At 44.2% G+C, this 24,207-nt stretch overlaps 1 protein-coding gene across 7 annotated transcripts in view; it reads right to left on the reverse strand.

Annotated features, from left to right (window-relative positions):
• The window catches only part of LOC121585156 (protein TsetseEP-like), a 34,844-nt gene extending 10,884 nt beyond the window's left edge, over positions 1 to 23,960 (reverse strand). For 3 of the 7 annotated variants that reach the window (XM_041901538.2, XM_041901540.2, XM_041901539.2), the window contains exons 1-3: positions 23,442 to 23,958; positions 6,989 to 7,277; positions 1,180 to 1,264 (exon numbers count right to left, since the gene is read on the reverse strand). In XM_041901538.2, coding sequence (XP_041757472.1) covers positions 1,180 to 1,264; positions 6,989 to 7,277; positions 23,442 to 23,762 — 695 coding nt within the window. In that variant the 5' untranslated portion in view covers positions 23,763 to 23,958. Of the gene's footprint in view, positions 1 to 1,179; positions 1,265 to 6,988; positions 7,278 to 23,441 lie in introns of all 7 variants that reach the window. The other 4 variants (XM_041901536.2, XM_041901537.2, XM_041901542.2 and 1 more) reach the window with 4 other exon arrangements.
• Between the last annotated feature and the right edge of the window lie 247 nt (positions 23,961 to 24,207).

Genomic DNA, 24,207 nt, shown 5'->3' on the forward strand with positions numbered 1-24,207 from the left:
CAGAGCCAAGCCTAGCAGATATTTGAAGACCTTGATTCAATTCTTGTGTTAGAAGGCACAAGCCACCAATCACATGGCATTTCAGACATCCACTCCCCTCGCAATAGAATCTGGGGAGAACCCCCCCCCCAAAAAAAAAAAACGGTAAATGCTGCTATTAATCCATGATACTGCCTTGTTGTCACACCCCTAAACAGAGTCCCCATCCGCCCCCTGCATACTCACTCACTAAGTCATTCCAACCCCCAGCAAGTATTGGGCCCCAGGCTCACTGCACTGCTCCACTAGCAGAGAACAGGACTGGCTAAACCAAAAGATAGGAGGCATCTTGCCCTGTTACATCACATAAAGCCTCCCTCCCTCTGCTTATGCAAGTTCAAGCCCTAGGATGTGATAGAGAGAGAGAGAGAGAGAGAGAGAGAGAGAGAGAGAGAGAGAGAGAGAGAGAGAGAGAGAGAGAGAGAAAGAGAGAGAGAGAGAGAGAAAGAGAGGAGAGAGAGAGAGAGAGAAAGAGAGAAAGAGAGAGAGAGAGAGAGAGAGAGAGAGAGAGAGAGAGAGAGAGAGAGAGAGAGAGACAGAAGGAGGGGGTGGTAAAGAAAGGACAGGGTGATGAGTACAGGCTGTAACTGAGAGAGAGACCACCACAGTCTATAGGATGATGTTTGGCATTACAAACTAAGAGTAACCTCTAGGCTTCAAAACAAGCAGTTGTTGTTTTTGTCTTCTTCCTTAAGTGCCCCTCAATTTTCTTCAGTGAAGTTCACTAATCTTATTTTACAATCTGGTGACCTATAAAGATACAGAACATCCCACTGGGCACACACTGGTTGAATCAACGTTGTTTCCACGTCATTTCAATGAAATTACATTGAACCAATGTGGAATAGACGTGGAATGGACGTCTGTACCCAGTGGGATGTCTCAAGTCTACATTTATTTTGAGGGAGTTAGTAGCTACAGGTACAGAGTCTGGAAAGTCCCTCACTGCTTTGGTGGGTTATTGGTTTAACTGTCCACTCTGTGACCAACCTCCTCCTCCTATCTGCAGGGGAGATGTTGTCATAGATGGCACCTAAATGCCAGGTCAACACACAAGGACAGGATAGGGGAGGGAGGAAGAGAGGGAGAAGGTGGTTGCATTGGCGTGAAGTAGGAGGATAGCTTAGACTAGAGTCTCACCTCTGCTCCTCCTCCATCTCCTCCTTGGTCATCAGCTTCTCCAACTTGCTCATCTTCATTCCTGGGGTAAAGTGCACCTCCTCAGCTGATGCCACGTCAGAGAAAACAAGAGGGACCATGGTCAACACACACATACACATCATTCATACATACAGTACAAGGACCCCTAATGTTTGCAAGCTCTTTTTCTCTCTCTCACACACACACACACACACACACACACACAGATCAATGTTTGGACTTGCTCATTGGATCGAAGAGCCCTCTGGGGCCTCTGTGGCTGTTAGTTACAGTACTGTTGTTGCTACAGTATATCAGGAAGGACATACATTTACATTTACGTCATTTAGCAGACGCTCTTATCCAGAGCGACTTACCTTATTTATTTTTAATTTTTTTCATACCCCCTGTGGGAATCGAACCCACAACCCTGGCGTTGCAAACACCATGCTCTATCAACTGAGCTACATCCCTGCCGGCCATTCCCTCCCCTACCCTGGACGACGCTGGGCCAATTGCGCGCCGCCCCATGGGTCTCCCGGTCACGGCCGGCTACGACAGAGCCTGGATTCGAACCAGGATCTCTAGTGGCACAGCTGTGGAATAGACCACTGCGCCACTCAGGAGACCAGCAGTAGAGTACAGTCAAAACGGAGCCAAGAGTGACCGTGTGGCCGTGATTAAATCCAGAGTCAGATGGCTGATTCACTTTTATGTGTGCCAACGTCGCTGATTCAATTTACAGTACACAGAGTGACATTACAACCCTGTGCTATTGGTGGAACCAGACCCCAACAGTCCCGTGTCTTAGTGAGGCAGTTTGTCTCTCATCCAGAGGAATACACTTTACTGATACAGACAGCTGTACAAACCTGGCCTGTAGCCACCAAGGTCATATCCCATAGATAGGTCTGATAGTGAAAGAGACACTGATCAGGGTAAGCAAACCATTTTTCAAGGAGTCCATTCTACCAAGAAGATACAAGCTCAATAATTAGATGTAATGTGGTGTTAAATGTAACACCTGTTACATTTACATAGAGATCTTAAACATGATCATAGGATGACAAGAGTTAAGACATCACATAGTTGTAGCTCCATGGAACTGCATTACGGTGAACTAGTGTTCATTTTCTGTCCTTAGGTAACTGTCAACTTCAAATGACTCAATAAATACACTGAGTATACAAAACATTAAGAACACCTTTTCATGGCATAGACTGACCAGGTGAATCCAGATGCACGCTATGATCCCTTATTGATGTCACTTGTTAAATCCACTTCAATCAGTGTAGGTGAAGGGAAGGATACAGGTTAAAGAAGGACTTTTAAGCCTTAAGACAATTGAGACATGGATTGTGTATGTGCCATTCAGAGGGTGAATGGGAAAGACTAAATATTGATGCTGTTCTGCGGGCAAAAGGGCTGGGGTGCAACTCAATATTAGGAAGGTGTTCCTAATGTTTGGTATACTCAATGTACATTCCTTGCTAACCAGTATGTTCTAAAAACCACAGCGATCATCAGTCCATGTCACTTATTGAAACTCATGTTTCACTGTCAATCAACAGTTAACTGTTGGTGAGGTGGAGACATGAGATCACATTTGGTCTCAAAGTCCACATTTCTCCCCTTTACCATCTCAACATGCAAAATGGTAGCTTTACTATTTTTTTTCTTCCTGGAATCGAGTTATCTCCCCTGCACACACACCCAGTGATGATTGCCTGCTAGCAGCAGCAGTGGCCAGTATGCTATTCAGTGAGGATATACTGTAAGGCAGGGTTCCCCAACTGGTGGCCCTCTGGCCGAATTTGGCCCGCGGGTGATTTTATTTGGCCACCCAAGTTTTCTTAGCAATTTTGTTTTGACATATACAGTATCTCACAAAAGTGAGTACACCCCTCACATTTTTGTAAATATTTGAGTATATATTTTCATGTGACAACACTGAAGAAATGACACTTTGCTACAATGTAAAGTAGTGAGTGTACAGCTTGTATAACAGTGTAAATTTGCTGTCCCCTCAAAATAACACAACACACAGCCATTATTGTCTAAACCGCTGGCAACAAAAGTGAGTACACCCCTAAGTGAAAATGTCCAAATTGGGGCCAAAGTGTCCATCATTTTCCAGCACTGCCTTAACCCTCTTGGGCATGGAGTTCACCAGAGCTTCACAGGTTGCCACTGGAGTCCTCTTCCACTCCTCCATGACGACATCACTGAGCTGGTGGATGTTAGAGACCTTGCACTCCTCTACCTTCCGTTTGAGGATGCCCCACAGATGCTCAATAGGGTTTAGGTCTGGAGACATGCTTGGCCAGTCCATCACCTTTATCCTCAGCTTCTTTAGCAAGGCAGTGGTCGTCTTGGAGGTGTGTTTGGGGTCGTTATCATGTTGGAATACTGCCCTGCGGCCCAGTCTCCGAAGGGAGGGGATCATGACACTCCCACCACCATGCTTGACTGTAGGCAAGACACACTTGTCTTTGTACTCCTCACCTGGTTGCCGCCACACACGCTTGACACCATCTGAACCAAATAAGTTTATCTTGGACATGTCCTTAGTCTGCTTGTCTTCAGCAAACTGTTTGCAGGCTTTCTTGTGCATCATCTTTAGAAGAGGCTTCCTTCTGGGACGACAGTCATGCATACCAATTTGATGCAGTGTGCGGCGTATGGTCTGAGCACTGACAGGCTGACCCCCCACCCCTTCAACCTCTGCAGCAATGCTGGCAGCACTCATACGTCTATTTCCCAAAGACAACCTCTGGATATGACGCTGAGCACGTGCACTCAGCTTCTTTGGTCGACCATGGCGAGGCCTGTTCTGAGTGGAACCTGTCCTGTTAAACCGCTGTATGGTCTTGGCCACCGTGCTGCAGCTCAGTTTCAGGGTCTTGGCAATCTTCTTATAGCCCATCTTTATGTAGAGCAACAATTATTTTTTTCAGATCCTCAGAGAGTTCTTTGCCATGAGGTGTCATGTTGAACTTCCCGTGACCAGTATGAGGGAGTGTGAGAGCGATGACACCAAATTGAACACACCTGCTCCCCATTTACACCTGAGACCTTGTAACACTAACGAGTCACATGACACCGGGGAGGGAAAATGTCTAATTGGGCCCAATTTGGACATTTTCACTTAGGGGTGTACTCACTTTTGTTGCCAGCGGTTTAGACATTAATGGCTGTGTGTTGAGTTATTTTGAGGGGACAGCAAATTATACAAGCTGTTGTCACATGAAAAGATATACTCAAATATTTACAAAAATGTGAGGGGTGTACTCACTTTTGTGAGATACTGCATATATACAGTGGGGAGAACAAGTATTTGATACACTGCCGATTTTGCAGGTTTTCCTACTTACAAAGCATGTAGAGGTCTGTAAGGTACACTTCAACTGTGAGAGACGGAATCTAAAACAAAAATCCAGAAAATCACATTGTAGGATTTTTAATGAATTTATTTGCATTTTATTGCATGACATAAGTATTTGATCACCTACCAACCAGTAAGAATTCCGGCTCTCACAGACCTGTTAGTTTTTCTTTAAGAAGCACTCCTGTTCTCCACTCATTACCTGTATTAACTGCACCTGTTTGAACTCGTTACCTATATAAAAGACACCTGTCCACACACTCAATCAAACAGACTCTCCACAATGGCCAAGACCAGAGAGCTGTGTAAGGACATCAGGGATAAAATTGTAGACGTGCACAAGGCTGGGATGGGCTACAGGACAATAGGCAAGCAGCTTGGTGAGAAGGCAACAACTGTTGGCGCAATTATTAGAAAATGGAAGAAGTTCAAGATGACGGTCACTCACCCTCGGTCTGGGGCTCCATGCAAGATCTCACCTCGTGGGGCATCAATGATCATAAGGAAGGTGAGGGATCAGCCCAGAACTACACGGCAGGATATGGTCAATGACCTGAAGAGAGCTGGGACCACAGTCTCAAAGAAAACCATTAGTAACACACTACGCCGTCATGGATTAAAATCCTGCAGCGCACGCAAGGTCCCTCTGATCAAGCCAGCGCATGTCCAGGCCCGTCTGAAGTTTGCCAATGACCATCTGGATGATCCAGAGGAGGAATGGGAGAAGGTCATGTGGTCTGATGAGACAAAAATAGAGCTTTTTGGTCTAAACTCCACTCGCCGTGTTTGGAGGAAGAAGAAGGATGAGTACAACCCCAAGAACACCATCCCAACCGTGAAGCATGGAGGTGGAAACATCATTCTTTGGGGATGCTTTTCTGCAAAGGGGACAGGACGACTGCACCGTATTAAGGGGAGGATGGATGGGGCCATGTATCGCGAGATCTTGGCCAACAACCTCCTTCCCTCAGTAAGAGCATTGAAGATGGGTCGTGGCTGGGTCTTCCAACATGACAACGACCCAAAACACACAGCCAAGGCAACTAAGGAGTGGCTCCGTAAGAAGCATCTCAAGGTCCTGGAGTGGCCTAGCCAGTCTCCAGACCTGAACCCAATAGAACATCTTTGGAGGGAGCTGAAAGTCCGTATTGCCCAGCGACAGCCCCGAAACCTGAAGGATCTGGAGAAGGTCTGTATGGAGGAGTGGGCCAAAATCCCTGCTGCAGTGTGTGCAAACCTGGTCAAGACCTACAGGAAACGTATGATCTCTGTAATTGCAAACAAAGGTTTCTGTACCAAATATTAAGTTCTGCTTTTCTGATGTATCAAATACTTATGTCATGCAATAAAATGCTAATAAATTCATTAAAAATCATACAATGTGATTTTCTGGATTTTTGTTTTAGATTCCATCTCTCACAGTTGAAGTGTACCTATGATAAAAATGACAGACCTCTACATGCTTTGTAAGTAGGAAAACCTGCAAAATCGGCAGTGTATCAAATACTTGTTCTCCCCACTGTATATATATATATTTTATTTTATTTTATTGTTGGACTTACAAAACTGTAAAAACACCAGGAAATCAGCTCCAAGTGATTTTAATTTTGAAAATCTGTTCCAAAGTATTCCCACGCATAATAGAGATATATACAGGTATGTGATCGTATACTATGTTATTATGTTTTAGTGAAATATGATAAGTATGATACCGTATTCGTTTGGGCTTTTTGCGGTCAATTTGCAGTCTACAAATTATTTTTAGACTGTAATTATATTACGTCCCCTTGAACATCCGCTCAAGAAAAAATCGGCCCCCGGCTGAATCTAGTTGATGATCCCTACTGAACGGGAAACAAAAGCGACAGCATAAAAGCCCATAGGCACAAAGCTCTTGTGTTTGTGTGGCTCTGTGTGGTTGTATTGTACAGTATTCCAGGGAGGCCTGACTGACTTCAACCTCTCACCTGGAAACACTTACTGTAATCTGGCACAATGAGACCTGCCTCAATGGAGACCTGGGGCCTCAAGTGATCAGAAAATACCTGACTGAAAGACAAAATGGTGGCTGGTTTGAATGCACAACTCAGTTCCAGTGAAAGGAGGGCAAGTCTCAAGACTGTAAGGGGACGTGTCAGTGGAGGATATACCACACAGCGTATATACACGCAAGTGTCTCCGCTAGCCTCCCCAGATCCAGTCTAAATGAGGATTTGCTAGGTATGCAGTGTTTTGATGTGCATACGTTAATGCTGGCTAATGCATTAGGGCCCTTTTGAGGTTGGTATGATGCAGCATTATATGTTAGTCATTACTAAAGTCAATCCATTCAGGGAGTCAAACTTGATCTGCTTTCGGACTTGGGATGACTGACTGTACCCACAGCTGACAGTTAGCTGACACCCAAAAACTATTAAAACGTACTACCGTTGCTCTCAAGGTCCTCTGGCTCTGGCACGAAGACGGGCTCAGGGGTGGGTTCCTTCGCTGGCTCGGGGGTGGGTTCTCTTGCTGGCTCTGGGGTGGGTTCCCTCGCTGGCTCAGGGGTGGGCTCTCTGACGGGGACCTCCTTCACCACGGGTACAGGTTCAGGTTCGGCGATGAGCTCAAGGATGGGCTCCTCAACAACGACTGGGATGGGCTCTGGCTCTGGGATGGGCTCAGGCACGGGTTCTGGCTCAACCACGGGTTCTGGCACGGGCTCTGGCACAGTCTGCAGGGACAAAGTGTATAACAGATATCATCTACTGTACACCTGAAATGCTGTTTAACACAATGGAATTGTGATTAATATAAAAATCAGACAGTGAATATGACTTTGTTTTCCAATGGTCTTCAATGGTCTGTGTAGTGGCTAATCGAGGTTAATAGGGAATTGTGTTGTATTCCCAACCTAGCAGTCCTAGGTTCTAAATATAGCAGAGCTTTAGGCTATACTTGTTTCTATAGTACCTGTGACAATTACATTAGTGGAACCAATTCCTCACAGGAATAACAATACAAACTGAGGGCTCAACCACTGTTGACTTTGGGAAACTGCCAAGAATAGAGACACTGAAAAGAACTTGTGCAAAAAGTGTCTGTCAAACTGTCACTACAGACAGCAATAGGACACCCCCATAGTATCCAAATTGCCACATTCTATAAGGAGTAGGCCTATGGTGGGAAAATATAGCCATATACTTAAATGGCATCGCTTCCCACATTCTATAAAAGGTAGAAAATGCATTTTTCTCCTCTGAAATTGGTGCTGGAAGGACATAACCCATAACATCATCCTTCACATTCTGAAATGTAAAACCTGCATATTTTGTGCCATTGTATCAGAGCAAACCTCTACAAACTGCTGTCTCAACTGCTGACCCACATGGATGTGATAACCTCTTGACACATTGTAATGGTTATTCTATGAGTGACAGCTGTCATTTGCAGCTCACTCTCAGGTTCTTGTTTAGTGGCTGTGTTCTCTCTGTATGCCGTCTGCCAATGACACAGGCACAAATAAACCCCCCTTCAATCCATCTCCACCCCTCCCTCTCCAGAACTTTCCCTGGCCCTGACAGAACTGGACTCGCAGGAACTCACACACACACACAAACAAGTTATTTTAATGCTTTTGGTGTCTGATACTTGGGAGAACTAATCTCACAGTGAGGACACAGAGAGACATTGAGGACACAGAGAGACAGTGAGGACACAGAGAGACAGTGAGGACACAGAGAGACAGTGAGGACACATATGGGGACACAGTGGACTCAGGGCTTGATGCGCTGCCAGAGGCCTCCTGTCATCTCTGATCAGAGTAACAATGACTAAAGCCTAGAACTAAGAGTATAAGTAGGGTGCTCATTTACAATGTAGTCCAACTCTAAAGTAGTTCTAAAGTCTCCAAATTTAGAAGACCAAAGTGACAGTGAAGGAAAGAAGCTGAAGGCGATTTAATCAAAATATTCTATGTTTTGTTGACATTTCTGCCTGTGGCTGTTCATATTTGTGTCTATATAAATTGGACACATTACTTTAAAGTGTATAAATGTATCTTGGCACAGAAAGGAAAATGAAATTTAGCAGAGGAAGCTCATGGCCCCCTGTGTCACGACCCTACCCCTCTTCTTGGAGCAGACTTTATGGCGATGGACATGTTGACTAACCCACCACAGTAACAAATGGTAGCAGACAGAGCAGGCCAGGGGCATGGATTCCACCAGGCCCAACTGTGTCTCATAGCCTAATCCCTGAGCAGCCCTCTCTAGGCTACTCACACCCAGCCACTGGAATGGAATCCATTTAGCAGACCTACCCACCAACAGCCTCTTCCCCTCTGCCACTGAATTCCTCAGCTATTAAACACCAAAACACTCTATGCATAGGACCCAACTCACACATTCATAAAAGCTATCTTATTCAGGGTTATACTAGTGCTAAATGTGCAGTACCAGTCAAAGGTTTGGGCACACCTACTCATTCCAGGGTTTTTCTTTATTTGTACTATTTTCTACATTGTAGAATAATATTGAAGACATCAAAACTATGAAATAGCACATATGGAATCATGTAGTAACCAAAAAAGTGTTAAACAAATCGAAATGTATTTTATATTTGAGATTCTTCAAAGAATCTCAAATCTAAAATATATTTTGATTTGTTTAACACTTTTTTGGTTACTACATGATTCCATATGTGTTCAAGGCACATTTTGCCTTGATGACAGCTTTGCACACTATTGGCATTCTCTCAACCAGCTTCATGAGATAGTCACCTGGAATATATTTCAATTAATTAAAAGTTAATTTGTGGAATTTCTTTCCTTTTTAATGCATTTGAGTCAATCAGTTGTGTTGTGACAAGGTAGGGGTGGTATACAGAAGATAGCCTTATTTGGTAAAAGACCAAGTCCATTTTATGGCAAGAGCAGCTCAAATAAGCAAAGAGAAACGACAGTCCATCATTACTTTGAGACATGAAGGTCAGTCAATCCGGAACATTTCAAGAACTTTGAAAGTTTCTTCAAGTGCAGTCGCAAAAAACATCAAGCGCTATGATGAAACTGGCTCTCATGAGGACCGCCACAGGAAAGGAAGACCCAGAGTTACCTCTGCTGCAGAGGATAAGTTCATTAGAGTTACTAGCTTCAGAAATTGCAGCCCAAATAAATGCTTCACAGAGTTCAAGTAACAGACACATCTCAACATCAACTGTTCAGAGGAGACTGCGTGAATCAGGCCTTCATGGTTGAATTGTTGCAAAGAAACCACTACTAAAGGACACCAATAAGAAGAAGAGACTCGCTTGGGCCAAGAAACACGAGCAAAGGACATTAGACCGGTGGAAATCTGTCCTTTGGTCTGATGAGTCCAAATGTGAGTTTTTTGGTTCCAACCGCCGTGTCTTTGTGAGATGCAGAGTAGGTGAACGGAGGATCTCCGCATGTGTGGTTCCCACCATGAAGCATGGAGGAGGTGTGTGATGGTGTGGGGGTGCTTTGCTGGTGACACTGTCTGTGATTTATTTAGAATTCAAGGCACACTTAACCAACATGGCTACCACAGCATTCTGCAGCGATTCGCCATCCCATCTGGTTTGCGCTTAGTGGGACTATCATTTGTTTTTCAACAGGACAATGACCCGACACACCTCCAGGCTGCGTAAGGGCTATTTGACCAAGAAGGAAAGTGATGGAGTGCTATATCAGATGACCTGGCCTCCACAATCACCCGACCTCAACCCAATTGAGATGGTTTGGGATGAGTTGGACCGCAGAGTGAAGGAAAAGCAGCCAACAAGTGCTCAGCATATGTGGGAACTCCTTCAAGACTGTTGGAAAAGCATTCCAGGTGAAGCTGGTTGAGAGAATGCCAAGAGTGTGCAACGCTGTCATCAAGGCAAAGGATGGCTACTTTGAAGAATCTAAAATATAAAATATGTTTTGATTTGTTTAACACTTTTTTGGTTACTACATGATTCCATGTGTTATTTCATAGTTTTGATGTCTTCACTATTATTCTACAATGTAGAAAATAGTAAAAATAAAGAAAAACCCTTGAATGAGTAGGTGTGTCCAAACTTTTGACTGGTACTGTAGGTCTATAGAATCCCTTTAGAGCAATGGAATTCAAACCTTTTCAGTGGGGACCACATTTTTTTCGACAGAATTTCTGGGGACCCCATTTTTGCCAGAATTTCTCGCGACCCCACCCTAACCCAAATCTAATGACACAATCTTAAAATCGGTAAATGTAGATTTTTATATCAACAAATAACCTTCAATGCATTGCATCTTGATTTCTTATCAAAATGAAAAGAAACCAATAAATACATTTACTCAAAAAAAGTATATATCTTTTTTCGGGCGACCCCACTGCAGTTCCCCTGACTTTGAATACCACTGCTTTAGAATGAGATGATGCATTGCTCGCATTTTGTAAGTCTAAGATACACTATCATCACAAATACTGCCTTTTTACATCTCTCTCCTAATTTGGTTAGAGAGCTCTCTCTAGTAGAAGTGTATGAGGTCATTATTCCATTGTGCATCAGTCATCATCTCTCAGGCTCCTCAAGTAGGTTTAATTTTTCTAATGGTGTCTGTACCACCCAGACACCAAACTTAGGCCAAGAGCTTTAGGATGGCTTGTAGAGGATTTAGGGCCCTGTTAATAACTGCCTGTCCAATTAACCCCTCACTAAGCTCATACAGTGACAGTGACCTCTGACCTCATGCTGTAGATGTGGCATCCACTGACATGCCCTCAGCCATTTTGGGTCAGTACACTGTTAGAAAAAAGGGTTCCAAAAGGGTTATTCGGCTGTTCCCATAGGAGAACCCTTTTTGGTTCCAGGTAGAACCCTTTTCAGTTCCATGTAGAACCCTGTGTAGAAAGGGTTCTACATGGAACCAAAAAATGGTTCTTCAAAGGTTTCTCCTACGGAGACAGCCGAAGAACCCTTTAATGTTCAAGATAGCACAATTTTTTCTAAGAGTGTATGGGCATGACCTCACAGCATGAGCACATAAAATCTAATCAAATTGTGAAATGCTAACTTACAGGTCCTTTTCCAACAATGCAGAGTTGAAAGCGGCAGCTCTAGCCTTTAGCTCAGTGCGGATGTTGCCTGTAATCCATGGCTTCTGGTTGGGGTATGTACGTACGGTCACTGTGGGGACGACGTCGTCGATGCACTTATTATGAAGCCGGTGACTGATGTGGTAAACTCCTCAATGCCATCGGATGAATCCTGGAACATATTCCAGTGTGTGCTAGTGAAACAGTCCTGTAGCTTAGCATCCGCTTCATCGGACCACCTTCGTATTGAGCGCGTCACTGGTACTTCCTATGTTAGTTTTTGCTTGTAAGCAGGAAGCAGAAGGATAGAGTCATGGTCTGATTTGCCAAAGGGAGGGTGAGGGTGTATGCGTTTCTGTGTGTGGAGTAAAAGTGATCAAGAGTTTTGACGCCTATAGTTGCACAGGTGACATGCAAAAAATATATAGAAAATGTGGGGAGATTCACAAGGAGTGGACAGCTGCTGGAGTCAGGGCTTCAAGATCCACCACCAAGAGACGCTTGAAAGACATGGGTTTCAACTGCCGCATACCTCGTGTCAAGCCACTGTTGACCAAGAAACAGCGCAAAAGCGTCTCACCTGGGCTAAGGAAAAAAAGAGCTGGACTGCTGCTGAGTCGTCTAAAGTCATGTTTTCTGACGGAAGCAAATTTTGCATTTCCTTTGGAAATCGAGGTCCCAGAGTCTGGAGGAAGACAGGAGAGGCACAGGATCCACGTTGCCTGAAGTCTAGTGTAAAGTTTCCACCATCAGTGATGGTTTGGGGGTGCCATGTCATCTGCTGGTGTCGGTCCACTCTGTTTCCTGAGATCCAGGGTCAAGCGCAGCCGTCTACCAGCAAGTTTTAGAGCACTTCATGCTTCCTGCCGCTGACCTGCTCTATGGAGATGGAGATTTCAGGTTCCAACAGGACTTGGCGCCTGCACACAGCGCAAAATCTACCCGTGCCTGGTTTACGGACCATGGTATTTCTGTTCTAAATTGGCCAGCCAACTCCCCTGACCTTAGCCCCATAGAAAATCTGTGGGTATTGTGAAAAGGAAGATGCAGAATGCCAGACCCAACAACGCAGAAGAGTTGAAGGCCACTATCAGAGCAACCTGGGCTCTCATAACACCTGAGCAGTGCCAGAAACTCATCGACTCCATGCCACGCCGCATTAATGCAGTAATTGAGGCAAAAGGAGCTCCAACCAAGTATTGAGTATTGTACATGCTCATATTTTTCATTTTCATACTTTTCAGTTGGCCAACATTTCTAAAAAAATCCCTATTTTGTATTAGCCTTAAGTAATATTCTAATTTTGTGACACACGGAATTTTGGATTTTCATTTGTTGCCACTTCAAATTATCAAAATTAAATGAAATAAACATTTGAATGCATCAGTCTGTGTGCAATGAATAAATATAATGTACAAGTTACACCTTTTGAATGCAATTACTGAAATAAATCAAGTTTTTCAAAATATTCTAATTTACTGACTTTTACCTGTATATATACAGTGAGGGAAAAAGGTATTTGATCCCCTGCTGATTTTGTATGTTTGCCCACTGACAAAGACATGATCAGTCTATCATTTTAATGGTAGGTTTATTTGAACAGTGAGAGACAGAATAACAACAAAAAAATCCAGAAAAACGCATGTCAAAAATGTTATAAATCGATTTGCATTTTAATGAGGGAAATAAGTATTTTACCCCCTCTCAATCAGAAAGATTTCTGGCTCCCAGGTGTCTTTTATACAGGTAACGAGCTGAGATTAGGAGCACACTCTTAAAGGGATATAAAACGGATTTCAGTTTCCCTGCATTAAAATCACCGGCCACAAGAAACGCCGAACTCTGGGTGTGCATTTTCTTGTTTGCTTATGGCCCTATACAGTTCGTTGAGTGCAGTCTTAGTGCCAGCATCGGTTTGTGGTGGTAAATAGACAGCTGCATAGCTGTGTACACCTGATACCTAGCATGATACTCTGCTTCTAGCTCCTAATCATCTGCAACATTGATAGTGGTCCGTGCATAGAAGGAGGCAGAAGAGAATGATATCTCTCTGCAAGTGGATACTGAATAATGTGGCTACCTATATAGCAACAATAAACAGAATGGTGATAAACTGCATTGGTCTCACTGGAGATCCTCTTAAGAGCTGTCAGGGTAGGGCACTTGGCCTGCCATGTGAAATTCTAGCTGCCTCAGGGAACTTATAGTGCTACCGCGCCCCTTGAGTGGGTGGTGGGCAAGGGTGGTGTTGATACCACACCTCTGATGTAGCGGGATGAACTTTGTGTATTTACTGTCCACGTCAAGATTGCATCAGCTGAGAATTCAGCTGAAGCCCCTTGGGTGTACTGTACCCTCTCCTTTACATTGTCCTAAAGTTCTCTTCTCTTCCTCCATTGAAATGTCAATTGAGATGCGTTCATACCAGGGGGTACCAGGCTGTTTGTGTCATGTTGTTGCAGTCCATCAGACAATCCCCTGAAAAGAGGCTCAGGGCAGTGGGCCAAGGTATCTGGGGTGGAATAGTGTCCCGTTGTCTCAGCAACCTCCCACCCCTGCTCTGTGTCTCTGCGTACACACAGACACATTGTTCCCCCAAAGCCACTGCCTTATCGGTGGATGATATTACCAATGAATGAAACAACAACAGACATACCTCGATAGTGTGTGGAGCTATACAGCGAGGAACATCCGGTGGGGTAGCATGAAGCCAATTAGTGTTCAGAGCTTTCAGGTGCAGAGCTAGCCATAGGGTGTTGCTAATAGAGGTGTCGCTAATGTGTATACAAACACACACAGACTCACAGCTTTGTGTCCTGGCAGTCAATGGTCACAGTGTGCTGTGGCGGCCTGCAGGAATGAGATCCTACTCCATTGTGCCATCGATGACGTCACCACTGGACTGGAGACTGTGGGTGAGGTTTCATTTCAACATGTCATTGACTCTAAATTGAGTCCAAATGTTGATTCTCACAAGTAATGATTGACTTGGAATATATTGGATTATTACTAAAATTATACAATAGTTTTGCCCTTGTTCTGTTATCTGAAACAGCTGACTTTTATTAAGTAAGAACATCCTCAATGATTCAGGCCACATGCATGCAATTGATGATATCAAAAGAGTGAATCACATGATACAGTCTATCTGTTGTTTTGACAGAACAATGCACACAGCCTAGAGCAGCAACACTTCTATAGGAAACAGCTCAACCCACCATGACTTCCTCCATACATACCAACACTGTATAGAAAGCATGTACTGTACTGTTTAGACATACAGTATTCAGCACTGCAGTTGACGGTAGCTTTTAACAGGAACTACCTGCCAAGAGGCCTGTGCAGGCCTGGCCAATGAACTTACAAAGAGCTGCTGTTTCTTAGCTTTTCACTGGGGGATTGGCTAACCTTTAAGAGTGGAAATCACTCCCTCATGCTTCCTCTTTCCCCCTCTCACTCGGGCACTGGGCAGACCTCCTCCATTCCTCTGTGTTGACTCATCTAGTGCACAGCACAGGGCCCAACATAGCCAGAAAAGACCAAAACACCAGGGTTTCAGCTCTATGGTGAGGCAAGCTGGGAGAAAGGGAGTCAATGCCCACCACACTGTGTCAGTGCCAACTGCCAACTTCTTGTCATGGGCTAATGCACTGCACTGAGGCTAGGAAACACTATCACCACCGATAAATCTACAATAATCGAGAATTTCAACAAGCATTTTGCTACGGCTGGCCATGCTTTCCACCTGGCTACCACTACCCCGGCCACCAACTCTGCACCCTCCGCTGCAACTTGCCCATGCCCCCCACCCCGCTTCTCCTTCACACAAATTCAGACAGCAGATGTTCTGAAAGAGCTGCAAAATCTGGACCCCTACAAATCAGCTGGGCTAGACAATCTGGACCCTTTCTTTCTAAAACTAGCCGCCGAAATTGTCGCAACCCCTATTACTAGCCTGTTCAACCTCTCTTTCGTAACGTCTGAGATCCCCAGAGATTGGAAAGCTGCCGCGGTCATCCCCCTCTTCAAAGGGGGTGACACTCTAGATCCAAACTGTTACAGACCTATATCCATCCTGCCCTGCCTTTCGAAAGTATTTGAAAGCCAAGTTAACAAACAGATCACCGACCATTTCGTATCCCACCGTACCTTCTCCGCTATGCAATCCGGTTTCCGAGCTGGTCATGGGTGCACTTCAGCCACGCTCAAGGTCCTAAACGATATTATAACCGCGATCGATAATAGACAGTACTGTGCAGCCGTCTTCATCGACCTGGCCAAGGCTTTCGACTCTGTCAACCACCGCATTCTTATTGGCAGACTAAATAGCCTTGGTTTCTCAAATGACTGCCTCGTCTGGTTCACCAACTACTTCTTAGATAGAGTTCAATGTGTCAAATCGGAGGGCCTGTTGTCTGGACCTATGGCAGTCTCTATGGGGGTGCCACAGGGTTCAATTCTTGGGCAGACTCTTTTCTCCGTGTTGTGACGTCACGAGAGGCTACACAGCTTTCAGCGGGGTTGCTCAAGTAGTGCAAGGAGACAAGGTTCAAACAAAACAAGGATTTTATTATAGGTCTTGGGAAATTAACGAAAATATAACAAAATTCTGTTCTCTTGTGGCTCTTTAAGGGTTAACAGTTCAGGGATGTCTCTTCCACATCCAAAATCATAATTCTCACTCGCTTAGATAACTTTTCCCCAGCCTTACTGTAGTCCACGTTGCAGCTAGTGGCCAACCCAGCAAAAAGTCCTTCCAAATGTCTCTCACGTATTTCCACAGGTGCATATATCCAAAGGTGAGTGTTTCCCAAAGGTAAGTATCTCCAAATCCTTATATTCCTCATGGAAGTGGACGTGCAGCCCTCTTGTCCTCCAGAGAGCCCACGTTGGAGACTGTGTCTCTTCCCTTCCCAAACCTTCAGCTCATCAGCTCCTCATTTGTTTCAGCTGCGTGGGAAGATTGGCCATAGAGGGGTGGAGTTCCCGACCATACCAGCAGATGGAGCCATAGCTGTCTGGGTTTGCAGCCACCTCAGGGGGATGTAACGTCCCTCCAGGACACAGCCTCTCGTGACATCACAGTGTATATCAATGATGTCGCTCTTGCTGCTGGTGACTCTCAGATCCACCTCTACGCAGACGACACCATTTTGTATACATCTGGCCCTTCATTGGACACTGTGTTAACAAACCTCCAAACGAGCTTCAATGCCATACAACACTCCTTCAGTAGCCTCCAACTGCTCTTAAACACTAGTAAAACTAAATGCATGCTCTTCAATCGAACGCTGCTGGCACCCGCCCACCCGACGAGAATCACTACTCTCGACGGGTCTGACCTAGAGTATGTGGACAACTACAAATACCTAGGTGTCTGGTTAGACTGTAAACTCTCCTTCCAGACTCACATTAAGAATCTCCAATCCAAAGTTAAATCTAGAATCGGCTTCCTATTTCGCAACAAAGCCTCCTTCACTCATGCTGCCAAACATGCCCTCGTAAAACTGACTATCCTACCGATCCTTGACTTCGGCGATGTCATTTACAAAATAGCCTCCAACACTATACTCAGCAAATTGGATGTAGTCTATCACAGTGCCATCCGTTTTGTCTCCAAAGCCCCATACACTACCCACCACTGTGACCTGTACGCTCTTGTTGGCTGGTCCTCACTACATGTTCGTCGTCAAACCCACTGGCTCCAGGCCATCTATAAATCACTGCTAGGCAAATCCCCGCCTTATCTTAGCTCATTGGTCACCATAGCAGCACCCACCCGTAGTCTGCGCTCCAGCAGGTATATCTCACTGGTCATCCCCAAAGCCAACACCTCCTTTGGCCGCCATTCCTTCCAGTTCTCTGCTGCCAATGACTGGAACGAATTGCAAAAATCTCTGATGCTGGAGACTCTTATCTCCCTCACTAACTTTAAGCATCAGTTGTCAGAGCACCTTACCGATCACTGCACCTGTACACAGCCCATCTGAAATTAGCCCACCCAACTACCTCATCCCCTATATTGTTATTTATTTTGCTCTTTTGCACCCCAGTATCTCTATTTGCACATAATCTCTTGCACATCTATCATTCCAGTGTTAATACTAATTGTAATTATTTTGCACTATAGCCTATTTATTGCCTTACCTCCATAACTTGCTACATTTGCACACACTGTATATATATATTCTGTTGTATTTTTGACTTTATGTTTTGTTTTACCCCATATGTAACTCTGTGTTGTTATTTTTATCGCACTGCTTTGCTTTATCTTGGCCAGGTTGCAGTTGTAAATGAGAACTTGTTCTCAACTGGCTTACCTGGTTAAATAAAGGTGAAATAAAAATATAAATAAAATAATGCCTGTGTTACAGAGGGGAATTAGCGGTTGTGTTGTGTGAAGCCATGGCATTATGTTCTCATGGGGATGGGTGCCTGCCTGGGTCTGGGTCTGGGTCCAGACAAAGCTCTCGAGCGCTGGGAAAGGGAAGGACAACAGGGCCCAGAGCAGACTGTAGCTCCAGCCTGCATGCAGAGGTAGGTAGGCAGAGAGACCAGGGGAAATACCAAGAGAGGTAGGTCAGCGGAGAGCTTGACCAATGAGTAAGCAGCCCTGCAGATTCCATCACAGGCTACTGTTAGGAGTCTGATGAACACACAAGAGAGCAGAGAGCTGAGGAATGTTCTGAGAAACACTCCCTAGTCTCTTCTTGTAGTCTGTGTACTATACACATAACACCCACTGTGTCCTGCCATAAGATAACTCAGCTTTACTTATGAACTACCCTCATGGGACAACTGACAAACATTGGATTTAACTAATGAGCAGTCAAAGGGTACCATACATTGGCCACTATACACTGCGAATGTTTCGCCTGTATAAAAACAAATTGACGGCCTTCGACAGGCAGCAAACTACTTCCGGATGACAGTAGACTGTCCTCCATGTTGCATCTGAAAAAAGAACAGCTTGCTCCAGCTGTTGCCTGTGTATCTCTGCCTTCTCAGCGTGAGCAGAGAGTTAGCTAGCAGGCCTAGACACATTCCCATTTATGGTGTGTTTCAACACGATGAAAGATCCAAGAGGTTAGAATAGAAGGTGCAGAGAGAGAAGAACATCTGCAACTAATTTTGGGTTTTGTAAATGATTTCTTGAAGGTTTTACATGTTCATATAAATAAAGCAAAAAAGTCACACTTGTGAAAAGACACAATCAACATTTGTGTTGTTCCTCCCTGATACAGTAATTCATGGGAGATGTATCGCTAAAAGAGGTGAGCAAATACAACACTTGATTAACATGATTACATTCAAGCCTGAGGCATAGAACGCTAGCTTAACTCTTTCTGACTGTACAACAAGAAAGGATGGGTATGGGGGCAGGGTGTGGACTGTTGCAGCCATTGGAACATGTAAAACGAGAATGCTGTTCAGGCAAACATGCCAAGCACACATGTCCACTCCAAAGGTCGAGGAGACAGATTGGGCTCTCCCATATGAGGGAGGTGAAAGGGTTTACATAGTCATAGATCTGTAGGCTGACAGGTGAGGAACTGCTGAGACTATTTTACTGCTCATCAATCTCAGCCAGAAGCATACTACAGTATCTTTGCTACCTTAAGGCCAACCCTCTAACACATATACACATCTATAGAGTGCATATACCTCCACATAGTGAAGAGAGCAGCATGGAGGAGAGAAGGGGCCCCTCTTAATCTCAGAACACAGTGTAGACATTGATTTGGCAAAGCCTGGCTACTGGGAGTTAATAAGTCATGGCCCCTGATTGGTCACTATAGGTTGACGTGTCTGTGTACATGTATGTATGTTATACTGTGTGCTCCTCCACGACACGTGCGCGCACACACACACACACACACACACACACACACACACACACACACACAATGTTCCAACACTGCTACAGCTTGAGTATGGAATAATGGGCTTTAGTGGAAATGTTTTCCTTTCTGGTTTTAGGGGGGCCACGATAACGTGGCATATTCACAGACTACTATAGGTGTAGGGTACAGTTAAAAAGGTTTGCAGACCCTGACCCATAACAAGCAAAACTAGACTGCTGAATATTCAATACTCTCTTTTCTAGTTTGCTACCCTCTGTATTGTCAATGTGGTCATGGAACATTTGAGGGAGAAAGTACTGTTCAATACTGTTACACAATCCTCTAATGGAGTATAGTGAGGATATGGAAGAACAACTCTGGGTTGGCTTCTGATCTTAATGCTTCTCTTTACGTTTGTCAGTGGCTGCTCTATAGTGGCTGCTCTATAGTGGCTGCTCTATAGTGGCTGCTCTATAGTGGCTGCTCTATAGTGGCTGCTCTATAGTGGCTGCTTTATAGTGGCTGCTCTATAGTGGCTGCTCTATAGTGGCTGCTCTATAGTGGCTGATCTATAGTGGCTGCTCTATAGTGGCTGCTCTATAGTGGCTGCTCTATAGTGGCTGCTTTATAGTGGCTGCTCTATAGTGGCTGCTCTATAGTGGCTGCTCTATAGTGGCTGCTCTATAGTGGCTGCTCTATAGTGGCTGCTTTATAGTGGCTGCTCTATAGTGGCTGCTCTATAGTGGCTGCTCTATAGTGGCTGCTCTATAGTGGCTGCTCTATAGTGGCTGCTCTATAGTGGCTGCTCTATAGTGGCTGCTTTATAGTGGCTGCTCTATAGTGGCTGCTCTATAGTGGCTGCTCTATAGTGGCTGCTCTATAGTGGCTGCTCTATAGTGGCTGCTTTATAGTGGCTGCTCTATAGTGGCTGCTCTATAGTGGCTGCTCTATAGTGGCTGCTCTATAGTGGCTGCTTTATAGTGGCTGCTCTATAGTGGCTGCTCTATAGTGGCTGCTCTATAGTGGCTGCTCTATAGTGGCTGCTCTATAGTGCCTGCTCTATAGTGGCTGCTCTATAGGGTCTATACTAGTCTACAGGGTTTGAGAAGGGGGTGTGTCCAGGACAGTAACACACATTTATGAGCACCTTACACTGACCCCCACACCCAAAACAACACAGGAGAGTGATAGTGAGAGAAGATTAAGGAACAGAAATGTGAAGTTCAAACAGAAGGGAAGACTATGGACGTGACATAGAGCATGCCTCCGCTGCTAAGCACACACAGACATACAGCCGAAACATGAGGAGACGGAGGGAATGAAGGAGAGGAGAGGGGACTAGTAAGGGAACACTTTCAGCAAAGCAAGCAGCACAGGAAGGAGCCCCAAATTCCACAGCTCCCAGATGTAGCCTTGGTCGCATTGCAAAGGTTTAGTGATTTCAGAACTCTATACCTTTGGTTAGAATGTAAATGTGCAGTTTGCATACTTTGCATACTATGCAGTTACAGTACAGAATTGTATTGCATACCACCTATGGATCTATCAAGATGTTATTCCACCTCAATGGTATTATATTTGTGCAGAGAGTAGTGCAGGTTAGTTTTCCAACATGGTAAATGAGAGGCCAGATCAATGATGTGAAAGCGGTTAAACATACGCACATGTTATTGTAGGTAATATTAGGCTTCAAAGCGGAGCAGTGCATGTTGGTTGTCTAATGTGGTAAATGAGAGCCCAGCCCCAGATCATTGATGTGAAAGCTGATGGTGATAAAAGTGGAGCGCTAAAACAGACACCATGTTATTCTAATCTAGCCCCTCAGAAAGCCAGCCACACGAAGTGCCATGCCATTCGCACTGTATGTTGACTCACCAATGAGCTCCCCCAGCCCCAGGGCTGCAGCAGCACAACTTGGCTGAGTCCCATATAGCAGGCAATGGAGAGATGTTATGTCTCTCATAACAAAGGAGGCTGAATTGGCTGGGTTTCTGTATAAGCACTTTGTGACATCTGCTGATGTAAAAAGGGCTTTATAAATAGATTGGATTGATTGATTGTTTCAGCTTGAGGGAGGAGAGAGAGAGCACTCTTAAATGTGCACTTTAAATGCAACTGTAAAAAATAAACATAATAGTCAAGCTCAGACAGTAATGCCCTGTTCACGTGCTAGCCCTAACTAGGAAACTCAGAAATGTCTGACATGCAAACTGGTTGTAGTTATCCACGTGCCACGTTCAACCAGTTAGGAAGTCCGACATTTCTGAGTTCCGACTAGCACTTGAGCGCGGCAAAATGCACGTCAGGTGGTAATGTACACACAAACCACCTCAGCTTGGTTGGCATGGTGCCACTAACATAGTGATTAAGTGAGTCTAACAAAGTGGACCATAAAGATAAATACTATAGAAGAAGCTGTAAAATATAAATGAATGGTAAATCATTTATTGTGTCATTTTGGAGTCACTTTTATTGTAAATAAGAATATAATATGCTTCAGAACACTTCTACATTAATGTGCTACCATGACTATGGATAATCATGAACAAATCGTGAATAATGATGAGTGAGAAAGTTACAGAGACATAAATATCATACCCCCCCATAAATGCTAACCTCCCCTGTTATTGGTAATGGTGAGAGGCTGACATGTCTTGGGGGCATTATTTTTGTGCCTCATCATTATTCATGATTCATTCAGTATTATCCGTAATCATGGTAGCATCCACATGAATGTAGAAGTGTTCAGAAACATATTATATTCTTATTTACAATAAAAGTGACTCCAAAATGACAATACATTATTTAACATTAATTTCTACTGGGCACAAAGTAATCTGAAACAACAAACTGCAAATGCATCCAACAAGTTTGTAGAGTCACAAGCTTGATGTAGTTATTGTGTGCTAGGAATATGGGACCAAATACTAAACTTTTGACTACTTGAATGTCCAGATACTTTTGGTTCCCTAAAATGGGGGGACTGTGTACAAAACATGCTGTAATTTCTAAACGGTTTACCCCATATGGATTAAAATACCCTCAAATTAAAACTGACAGTCTGAACTTTAATCTCATTGACATTGTATAATTTAAAATCCAAAGTGCTGGAGTACAGATAAAACAATACAAATAAATGGTCACTGTCCAACTACTCTTGGACCTCACGGTCGTTAAATATAGAATATAATGTATGTTTGGGACCAAATATAGAGGGTGTCTCCAATGTATTCTCTGTGACGTGTGTGTCGGGTTACAGCAGCAGTGGACACATTCTGTCTTTAGTCAGGGGCTTGTAAAGGGCTCATATAGGCTTGTGATGGAAAAGGTCAGTTGCACTATAGGATACATGGGGGGGAGGTATGGGGGTCAAAATGCTTAGTGCCCTTGGGAGACAAGGTACATTCAGTTCTGCTTATTGTGGGCTTTAGAGCATTGGCTCTGGCATGCACATAACACAGTCATTAGCTAAATGGGTATTATAAAGCAAGTATTGTATTAATGGCCTTGGAGACACAGATGGTTTTTCATTGTCATTTTCTCTTCTGTGACAATACAAGCTGGGCTCATTTTAAATCCAGCTTGAAACGTAAGGATTTATTAACTGAATAAACACATTTAATGTTAGATTATCAAAAGAGACATTAGCTTTTGGTGGAATTCGTATTTGATGTGAAATAGCATGCAAGAGTATTGCATTGATGCTGCAAATGAAATCACGTGCTTAAACAGTGCGTAAATGGCACAACTTGACGCAAAATTGGATTTAAAACAATGTTGATTTAGAATACATTTAATCTAAAAGTAGAGCAATTGCACAGTGTTTTCTGGCCAGGCACTAAGCAACAAAGGCTGTGGTCAGTTCACCAAATAGTCACTTCATCATCTTCAAACCAATTAGTCAAAGAATTACCTAAGCCCAGATGTTCTATTCATAACAGGTCAATGAAGCTAAATATAATATCTTACCTGAACCTCGGGGATAATTTCTGGCTCTTTTACTGTCTCTTCTTCTACAACATTGATCTCTTCAACTACTGGGGCAACTGTTTCTGGCTCGGGGATAACTTCAGGTTTCATCACTGGTGGTGATATCTCCACTTTTGGTACTTCCACTACTGGTACTGCTGGTGCCAATGCTCTGGAAGGAGGACTGTCGTCTCCATAGCCTACTTTAACCCTCTTCTTCTTCTCCTCTGGTTGTTTTTTGGGGATGAATTTGGCTGCCAAGACAACAGCAAGAATGGTAAAGAAGAGCGCAGGGAGAATGATAGACGCGTCAAGTTCCATGATGGTAGAATTATTTAAGGTTCACTTGTGAAATGTTATGTTTTCTGCAGATGTATTATATTGTCTTTTTATGTGTACATGCAAAATTGTCCTTCTTGTTGTAGATGCCAGATGGTGTGTTGGTCAGAGTGTAGTCCCACGCACACTGCAGATCATCGCATCCGCGCTCCCACTGAACACAATCGTATAAACTTGCGTGTGTAAACGCTGACTTTAAAGCTGAGCGTCATCTCGGTCGCGTTCCTCTGCTCAGACATTGCATGCATCAACCAATGGTTGCATGCTACGTCATAGACTGTGCTGTCATGCACCAGATTGCTATAATGGTGCTTTCAAGACAACTGGGAACCCGGATTAATAATACTTCTCAGACGGAGCTCGTTTTCTCCTTGTAGTCTTGAACGCACTGAAGTCGGAGAGTTCCGAGTTTCCAGTTGTTTTGAAC

The sequence above is a fragment of the Coregonus clupeaformis genome, chromosome 35 (assembly GCF_020615455.1).
Source record: "Coregonus clupeaformis isolate EN_2021a chromosome 35, ASM2061545v1, whole genome shotgun sequence".
Classification (NCBI taxonomy): domain Eukaryota; kingdom Metazoa; phylum Chordata; class Actinopteri; order Salmoniformes; family Salmonidae; genus Coregonus; species Coregonus clupeaformis.